The 9,696-nt window shown below is 50.8% G+C and overlaps 1 protein-coding gene across 17 annotated transcripts in view; it reads left to right on the top strand.

Moving 5' to 3' along the window:
- Positions 1-270: 270 nt before the first annotated feature.
- BCL2L11 (BCL2 like 11) overlaps positions 271-9,696 on the top strand; it is a 50,006-nt gene continuing 40,580 nt past the window's right edge. For 3 of the 17 annotated variants that reach the window (XM_045054587.1, XM_045054580.1, XR_006595770.1), the window contains exons 1-3: positions 1,769-2,186; positions 3,089-3,225; positions 3,394-3,483. In XM_045054587.1, the coding sequence (XP_044910522.1) occupies positions 1,918-2,186; positions 3,089-3,225; positions 3,394-3,483 (496 nt within the window). In that variant the 5' untranslated portion in view covers positions 1,769-1,917. Of the gene's footprint in view, positions 403-1,768; positions 2,187-2,206; positions 2,775-3,088; positions 3,484-5,267; positions 5,304-9,696 lie in introns of those variants that run through there. The other 14 variants (XM_045054581.1, XR_006595769.1, XR_006595767.1 and 11 more) reach the window with 12 other exon arrangements.

The following is a 9,696-nucleotide window of genomic DNA, read 5'->3' as shown; positions in this document are numbered from 1 at the left end:
CCTTTACCTGTCGGAGCCTGAAAGCGCCAGCGGCTGCTGCGCGGCGGGGGCGGGGCTTGCCAGCCCGCGCGCCGGGGCGGGACCCAGCGGGGGCGGAGCTCACAGTGATTGGGTGCGGGCGCGGGGCCACCAGCCAGAGCCGAGCTGCAGGGCTGTGCAGGTTTCACTTCGCTCCGCGCAGCCTCCAGGTTCTGATCTTGTAAGAGCGCTCCGTCTCGCGTCGCCGCCGCCACCACTGCCACCGGGTTCTTGAAGTCGCCCTGCGCGCCCCAGCCCAACTGCGGCCAGCATCGCCGCGGGCTGCTCGCTTCGCCCCGCTCCCGCCGCCACCCCCTCGGCGCCCTTTCCCTGGCCCTCGTCCCCCCAATGTCTGACTCTGACTCTCGGACTGAGAAACGCAAGGTAAATACCTCCGAATCCCCGGGAGCGGGCCGGGTGCCGACGGAACACAAACACCGGAGTCAGATCGGCTCCACCTCCTGCTCCCTTCCCGAGCACGTGCAGGCAGAGATGCACGTACCCGTCCCACTTGTCGCTGGGCGGGAGGCGGCGATCAGGCGGGTCGGGTTCCCTTCCCCTGCAGGTCCAGTTTGGTGAGGGGTCATCCGTGGAAAGGCTACGGGCACTTGGCCGAAGTACGGCTGGGGCCGGGATTCCGCGCGAGGGAGTGGTGAAGCTTCTCAGGGCCGGCTGGGAAGGCAGCGCGTGCTCTCCGCTCTGTCCCGGGAGCTGGGGCCCCGCTCCACGACACTGGGCTGCGGCAGCCGGCCAGAGCCTCGCGGCCGGCTCCCGGAGACCCCGAGTAGCGGCTGCGCGGTACGAGCTGGTCTGGAGCCTTGACTTTTCTCTGGTGCTTGGGCCCGTTGCGGAGGATTTGCGGAACTGAGGTGGTTATTTAACTGACGGGACTCGGCTTTTCCTTGTACCCATTCAGGCCGAGGTTTCAGGGCAGCTCCTGCATTCGTTCTCTCGGACGTGTCTGGGAGCCCTGCCCGGCCTGCGAGTGCGCTGCAGACGATACCAGCCGCACCATCCATAGACAGCGGGAGACCGAGGGCTTCCTCCGACTGCCGCGGCCACGCAGTGGACGAGCCTCGAGCAGCAGAACCTGCTGCATCCGGGGGCCGGACTGTCGTAGAGACCCGGGCACCGCGACTCACTTGCAGTGCTGGCTGGCGGTGCGGTGCCCTCGAAGGCCTGTTACTCGCTGCTGGTGCTGGTAGTGGAAGACCCGCGGGACGCTGGGAATGGGGGTGTGGATACGTTCGCTGTCTGCAGTGGCCACGGGTGCGCGCAGATATGCGTGCCAGTGGCCGTGGTGATCGCTTAGATTTGGAGCGTGTCCGCGGCGCACCGGGAGAAAAAGGGAGGAAGTTGGAGGAGGGTCGGTGCTGCAGCTAGGGAGGGGGCGGCCTTTGGGGTCTTCAGCCCAGCCGGCCTGGGCGGGGTCGGCGGCCCGCAGCAAGGACTAGGGGCTGAGAACGGCCCTGCGGGTGTGGAGAGAGCGAGGCTCCTGCTTTGTCTCCAGGTGACCGGCTGCTTGGGGTGGCGGGAGCTGCGGAGGCTCGAGCGGCGTCCGGACGGTCACAGAGGCGGGGGGCGGGCTGGGGAAGCCTGGGCAGCTCCGGGCCCCGAGACTCCCGCCGCCGCCGCCGCCGCCGCCGCCACCGCCGCCGCCGCCGCCGCCGCCGCAGCCGGGGCCGCCTTCGGAGGCGAGTTTGTCAACAATCGCCTCGCCTTTGGCGGCCTGACCCGTAGGCGCCGCCCCCGCCGGCGGCGGCTATTGGCTGCGGCGCAGAGCGACCGCGCGCGAGCCAATTGGGAGCTCGGGCACCCGGCGCCAGCGGCGCGGGGAGGTCGGCGGTGCCGGCGGCGGCGGGCGCAGTGCGCGAGGGGAGGAGCGGGAGGAGGCGGAGGATGTTCCCGGCGGCGGCGGCGGCGGCCGGGGCAGCGCGGGCCAGAAGCGCGGCGCGCGGAGCCCTCGGCTGCCCGGCGGAGCGCGGCGGCGGGTGGACGGCCAGTGGTCGGGTCTGCGCTGCCCCGGGGGCTCTGAACGCGAGTTCTAGGCTTTGCCTCCCGCGCTACCTTCGTGCTGACGGTCAGGGGGCTCCGGGTCGGCGAAGGGCGCGGGCAGGACGCCGCGCGGCCCGGGCTCGGACGCGACGCTCGGAAGGGAAGGGGCGGACGTGAGTTTCGGCCCGATTGCCTTCGCAGAGGAGGGTCAATGGGGTGAAGGAGGCGCGCGCTCCGGTGTCGCCTAGCGTGTAGAGTTACTTGGGGACTTTGCAGGGGGCGCCCGGGGACGGCTTTGGGGGACTCCCCCCCTCCCCCATTTGGAGGTGTGCACCTCGTAGTGTGGGTGCGTTCGGGAGAAGTTCTGTCGAGTTCGGGGCGGCGCGCTACCCCCTGCGGGAGGAGGGGCGCGCGGGCTGGGAGCGGGAGGGACCGCGGGCGGGGAGCGCCCGACCCGGGCCGAGCCGCGCTCGCTCGGAGTTACAAACTCTATTGTGACGCACTTACTACGACTGACGGCCCTTGCCAAACCTTCCCCAGACTTGCTGCCCTCAGCACTTTCGGCAGAACAATGGGGCCGGAGCGGGGAACGCGGCCAGCCGCCTGCAAATCGCTGCATCTGCGCCCGCTCCTGTGCTCCAGCGCGGTATCTGATCCCGGGAAATCAGAGCCCGCTGGGAGTTTCCGACTTCGTCAAGTCGGCCCTGAGCAAAGAGCACGTGTGAATAGACTTAACACGAGCTGCTTCTCCTAAAACTTGTGTGCGTGTCCGTGTGCGTTAGAGCACCGGTCACACGTTGACGATGTAATTGTATTTTGCTTGGTGGCAGGAAGTTTAGTCCCACCCCCTCCCCTCCCCCCACCTCGCAAAGAGAGAGATAACTTTTGTTATTTTAGGTGTTATTTTTATCCTTACCTGGAAGCTTGTCAGAAAAATATACCAACTGACGACTTAACGTTAAAGCATTCGCTCTTCTAGAAATGTTCAAGGAGTCCGTGAAAGTTAGCTACATTTAGTTATTTGTTACAGTTACTGTTTTGCTTAAGATAATCTTAGTTTTTATTTTACTTGCAGAAAAAAAGACCAAATGGCAAAGCAACCTTCAGATGTAAGTTCTGAGTGTGACAGAGAAGGTGGACAATTGCAGCCTGCTGAGAGGCCTCCTCAGCTCAGGCCTGGGGCCCCTACCTCTCTACAGACAGAGCAGCAAGGTAATCCTGAAGGCGAAGGGGACCGCTGCCCCCAAGGCAGCCCTCAGGGCCCGCTGGCCCCACCAGCCAGCCCCGGGCCTTTTGCTACCAGATCCCCGTTTTTCATCTTTGTCAGAAGATCCTCCCTGCTGTCTCGATCCTCCAGTGGGTATTTCTCTTTTGACACAGACAGGAGCCCGGCACCCATGAGTTGTGACAAATCAACACAAACCCCAAGTCCTCCTTGCCAGGCCTTCAACCATTATCTCAGTGCAATGGGTAAGCAATACCCGGGTAAGAGGTAGCTAACGTGTGGTTGTTTGACTCTGTGTAAAGGCTGTGTGTAACATTTACATTAAACCCCCTTTTAGAAACCCTTTTACTGACTTATTCCACGTTTTGATAGGAGGGGAGGATGTGTCAAATAAGACATCAAGCCAACATTGATTTTAAATCAGGTTTTGTAGCAGCAGTCAAATACCCCCAGGATCTGCCTGTTGATCAGTAAAGCCGGAATCCCTGTTCCTGCCTTCACTGAAGTGTAGGTGTTGTTGTAACCACTAAGACTCACTTATTAATGACCCTTTGCTTGAAGGGGACTCAGTCAGTTACAGCAAATAGCTTAAAAACCTGGCTAAATGTATGGAGGGAAACGAGACAAGTTAACCATTTTCAACAAGGACGCTTTAAAAAACCGACCTTGTTTGTAAAGGCAGTACCAACATAGAACCATGGAAATGGTTTGTTTTCTACTCACATTTCTCTTTGGGCTAATTTTGTTTGCTCAGAGGTTTTAGGTATAGCACTAATAAGATTAGATTGTGGGTTTTTATTTCAGGGATTAAACAGTGTTTTGGGGTCTGAACCAGGAGTGGCAAATATAAATGCCCAGGAAAACCTGACCATATAATCACAGAGGGAACTGACCTTGTGGGAACTAACTATGGGAAATCAGGGAGCATTTGCACTTTTTACATCAGAACTGCCCCCAACTGTGTCTGTGTGGGTGTGTGGTCTGAGAGTAGTAGTTGTTTTCCTATTGTATAGTGCAAGATAACCCAGGAATGTAGATTTTGATGCCAAATATCCTGATGTTTAGACATTGGCAATTAATTTAGAACTTTGAAAGCACTGTGCAAGCCAGATAAAACATCTGCAGGCTAGATTTGACCCTTGAGCCCCCAGCATGTGACTTTGAGCATGTTTGCTTCTGGCAACCTTGGTAAGGGAGTAAGTCTGTGTTGATTCAAGTCACTCTTCCCCACTGATGGAAAAGGTTCATGTCTTGATAAGGATTCACCAAAATCTTGCTTCCCATTTGGACAGATTAGCCTTTCCTGGATTAATGAAATATAAGCAAGTTGGCAGCATTATTCCTGAAGGATCTGGTATATACAGACTGTTAGAATGTAGATCACATTTTTGCCAGAAGCTCACTAAACAGTCATCAGGCTAGACATCTGATTGCTGGGACACAATGGCAAATTTGCATTTACGGATAGAATGGGGCTGTGCCTCCTAATCTTCAGATGGGGAAACCATGCAGGTCTGTCCCCCTGTTACAGAATTAGAGCCTCAGAAGGTTGGTCACTTGTCAGATTGGGCACACGTGGGAAATGGCAAGCAGAGACGGCAAAAACATTGGTAACTATGCATATTGGCTAGGTGTCTCCCGCTGCAAACTGAGATCTACTTCATTAGGATCCCTCCTTAAGAAAAGGAGCTAGAAGTTTTATTGCTGCTATCTATTTCTCTCACTACTGTCCTGAACTCATTTAAAGCTTAGAAGTTCTCGGTGCTTGGGAATGTTTCTCTGCCCATGAAAGTGCTCCTGAGTTTATGAACCTGTAGCATTCTTGCTCACTGAATGAGTGAATAGGGCTTAATGGTGTGTAGTTTTAAAAACCTATGTATTTTAAGGATCCTTCGGAAGCCGTATAGTTTTTCCCTGCAGACCTATGAATCCGCCTCTACAGGTGGTGGCTTGATGCATAGATAGAGTTTATCTTACCTTGTGAACCAGAAATAGTGGGTGAGATAATGTATTTTTTTTTTTTTTTTAGTATGTATGGTAACATACTGTTTAGCGAGATTATAAGGTAAGTCCTGTTACTCCAGATGACAGATGTAAAGCTTTAGAGATCACAGTCTAAGTTATTAAAGACAGTTATGTTTATACCTGTGAAGTCAAGTCATGGATCCTGAGGTGTAATTTCATAGCACTAACTACATTCCGGTAGATTGGCATGATAACCGAGAGTTTAATGCAAAGAGTAAATGATAAGTTATAAGGAGCTTGTCTGAAGTTAGTGCATCAAGGTAAGTTTTCAGTATTTAGTTCTGGGGAGATCTGTTTGCTGGGGTGGGGGATGAGTGGGGGACTGGAGAGGACTTAGTCAGACATGAGTTTTATTAACTGCCGAATAAAATTGACAGCCTTTGTAGTCTATAACTTTTTTTCATGGTTATTCTTCTAATAGTCCAGTGCCTAAAGACCCCTGAAATCTGCTGAGTTGATAAAATTGGGTTCTGTTCTCTTTGTAGTCACGTTTAGTGTTCCTTACTCAACCATGTCCGTTAAGATCTTCAATGAAGCTTTTGATAATTTATTGCAAAACGCAATTTTTTTCTTTTTCACAAAGAAGTCTTTATGATTGGCTGTCCCCAGGGCAACACAAATGTGAGGTTATAGAGAGGTTCTCCTCTGCCAGGGGCTCCTGCTCCTTCACCCACAAAATAGTTTCTGCTCCGCGAGTGGGGAAAGGAAGCAGCAGATCTGGTAGTTCTGCTCCTGCATCTTTGTTCTGATGAGAAAGTCTATTCTTGTCTGGGATGTGCAGCAAGTAGATGTTTTGTTTATTCTAGAAATGCTTTCCTGTTTTTCTCGATATCCCTGATTTTTCTGAAGGTCTTTAAAAAATACTCTATTTTTCCATGAGGAGAGAGAGAGGGTTCTTTTTTCTTCTTTCCTTTTCTTTTTTTTTTTTTTTTTTTTTTTTTTTTTTTTTTTGCTTTTACCAATCAAATTGTAGTCTCCTTACATCCTGGGTCAATTAACTTAACAAATGAGCTCTTAGTGGATAACCGATTATTCTGCTCACAATCGTTGACAGAGGTATGGGTTTCTGAGTGCCTTTGCTAGTGAGCGTGCGTGTGCCATGTGCGTTTTTAATACAGATTGTGTACTGTTTTCTGCACAAGTTTGTACTTTGAAGGTGTAGTTACTGCTGGTGGAGGTAAGAGTTAAGAAAGGTCAGGATGTGCCAGTGAATATTGTGAACAGGGTGAAAGCTCCTAATTAACAACTTCCGGGTGTCAAATGACTTAACGCTTACGTTCTCTGGAACATCAGAATTCATAGGTAGGGGTCAATCGTGTTCTTGGTATTCCTCCACATGATGTGCCTAGTCCTCTTGCACCTGGCAGTTATCTGGCAGATTGTGAGCCCTCCGAGGAGAGGCATGATGTCCTGCAGATCGTAATGAGGGCCTGACAAAGAGGACGTGCCCAGGAGATGTTCAGAGTTTGGAGTTTTGCCCATCAGCCTTTCCATAGAGCTACCTGAAGACAAATAAGATTTCAAAAAAGTCTAGCAGCTGGAAAAAGACCCTGTGTGTCTCCCCTACCCCGCCAAATATTTTGAGTTATTTGGCTCTAACTATAAGGTTTATTATGTGGGGGTGACAGGTGAGGTCTGGCTCAGTGGGGAAGCCACAGCTTCCCACAGCGGAGTACTGAGCACTTAAGATGCAACTAGTCCAGATTGAGATGTGCTTGTTCCTGTCAGTTCACACTGGAGTTTGAAAACTTCATGGTGCGTAAGAAAGAATATAAAATATCTCAGCCGTGTTCATATGAATGACATGTTGAGATATTTTTAATATACTGGGTTAAATTAAAAACGTGGGTTTGTAAATTTTTTTAGATAATTTATTTTTGAGAGAGAGAGGGTGTGAGCAGGGCAGGGGCGGACAGAGGGAGACACAGAATCCAAAGCAGGCTCCAGGCTCTGAGCTGTCAGCACAGAGCCTGATGTGGGGCTCGAACCCACGAACCGCAAGATCAAAACTGAGCCGAGGTCAGACGCTTCATGGACTAAGCCACCCAGGCGCCCCACCTTCACCTTTCCTAAGTGTGCAGTTAGTAGCGTTCAGCGTATTGACATAGTTGTGCAACCCACTCCCAGGACTTTCTCATCTTGTAGAACTGAAACACTGTACCCATTAACCGTCGGTTCCCCACTTCCTCTCCTCCCAGCTCCTGGCAACCTTCGTTTTATCGGTGTCTATGATTTGGACTGTTCTAGATGTTTCATATAAGTGGGATTATACAGTATTAATCTTTTCATGACTGGTTTATTTCACTTAGCATAACGTCCTCAAGGTTATTCATCATTACTAGACCTTCCTTCCTTTTGAGGGCTGAATAATAGTCCATTGTATTTATGCAACATACTTGATTAATTCATTCATCCGTCATCGGACACTTGGGTTGCTTCCGTCTCTTGGCTGTTATGAATAATGCTGCTTTGAATATGGGTATGCAGATATCTCATAGATTATACTTTGGATTCTTTTTTTTTTTTTTTTAATTTTTTTTTTCAACGTTTTATTTATTTTTGGGACAGAGAGAGACAGAGCATGAACGGGGGAGGGGCAGAGAGAGAGGGAGACACAGAATCGGAAACAGGCTCCAGACTCTGAGCCATCAGCCCAGAGCCCGACGTGGGGCTCGAACTCCCGGACCGTGAGATCGTGACCTGGCTGAAGTCGGACGCTTAACCGACTGCGCCACCCAGGCGCCCCGGATTCTTTTTGATATGTGCAACCATCTCTTCAAAACCATGTTTTTGATTCTTTTGCATATATACCCAGAAATGGGATTGTTGGGTCATATGGGAGTTCTATTTTTAATTTTTTGAGGAACCTCCACCGTGTTTTCCACAGTGGTCACACCATTTGATATTCCCACCAATGGTGTACAAGGGTTCCAGTTTCTCCGCTTCCTTGCCAACATTTGAATATTTGTTTTCTTTTTTTTTTTTTTTTTTTTCCCCAGTAGGAACCATCCATTTGCGGTGATATCTCATTGTAGGTTTTGGTTTTTGTTTCCCTGATGATAAGTGACATTGAGCATCTTTTCATAATGCTTGTTGGCTTTTAAATAAAATATATTTTTTATATGAATTTTATCTGTTTGTCTTTACTTTTTGAAAGTGTTTCTTCGAGAACAATGTCACATTAGCTCTGTGGCTAGCATTCTGTCTTACCTGGGTGGGCTGCTTTGCAGATGGAGGAGTTAAAGTGCAAGAATTTTTTTTTCTTTTCTTCACTAGTTCCAAATGAAGTTTAGTGACTAATGGCTGTGTAGACAGTTCTAAATTTTACCTCTTTTTAAAAAAAAAAAACACTTTTTAAGATTATTACAGATTTACGTGCAATTGGAAGAAATCATACAGAGATCCTGGGGCGCCCAGCTGGTTCAGTTGGAAGAGCGTGAAACATGGATCTTGGGGTCGTGGGTTCGAGCCCCATGTTGGGTGTGGAGATTGCTTAAAAATAAAACCTTTAAAAAAAGAAAAAAGAAGTAAAGAAATAACAGAGATCGTCTATGCCCTTTGCCTAGTTTCTGCCAGTGGCAACATCGTGCATACTAGTACCGTATCACAGCCTGGAAGGGACGTGGGTAGACTCCGGCTACCTTACTCACGTTTCCCCAGTTCCACATGTACTCCATGTTGTGTGTGAGTGTGTGTTCACTACTCTGCAATTTTATCCGATGTGGAGGTTTGTGTGATGGCCGCTACCGTCAGGATACAGACAGAAGAGTTCTAGCCCAAGCGTTCCTCATACTACCTTTTGAAAGCCACAGCCACTTCCCTTCTCCCCAGCGCCCAACAACCACTAATCTAGTCTCCATGGCTCTACTTCTGTCACAGGCGACCTTTTGAGATTAGCTTTTTTGCCCAGCGTAATTCCATTGAGATCTACCCAGGATGTTGTATAAATCAATAATCGCTTGGTTTTGATTGCTGAGCAGCATTCCACAGTATGATGTAGCACGGTGCATTGACCTGTTGAAGGACATTGGAGTTGTTTGCAAGTCACGGTAGGGACTTGGGGAGGCACTCGGGGAGGGTCACAGCCCGCACTGCGTGTCGTGCGTTATCCCCGGTACGTCTTCGGCAGCTGCCAGTTGAAGACCAAGGGCACAGGCTTCCTTCAGGTGACTGGCCATGACGCTGTACCATGGCAACAAACTGCCACTGTGGATGGACAGTTCCCTATGGGTTTTTGCGTGTACGTGAGTTTCCGTTCCCAGAAGTGCAGTTGGTGGAACGTATAGCGGTTTAGTTTTTTAAGACACTGCGCAGCTGTTTGCCAAAACGGCACTGCCGTTTCGTGTCCCCGTCAGCAATGTATGAGGGGTCCGGTTCTTCTAGATCTTAGCTAGCATTTGGTGTCATCACTGTGTGTTTTAGCCATCCTGACA

Source organism: Felis catus, chromosome A3, assembly GCF_018350175.1.
Source record: "Felis catus isolate Fca126 chromosome A3, F.catus_Fca126_mat1.0, whole genome shotgun sequence".
Taxonomy (NCBI): Eukaryota; Metazoa; Chordata; class Mammalia; order Carnivora; family Felidae; genus Felis; species Felis catus.
Note: the sequence above shows the minus strand (reverse complement) of the source record. Positions and strands in the feature narration are given on the sequence as shown.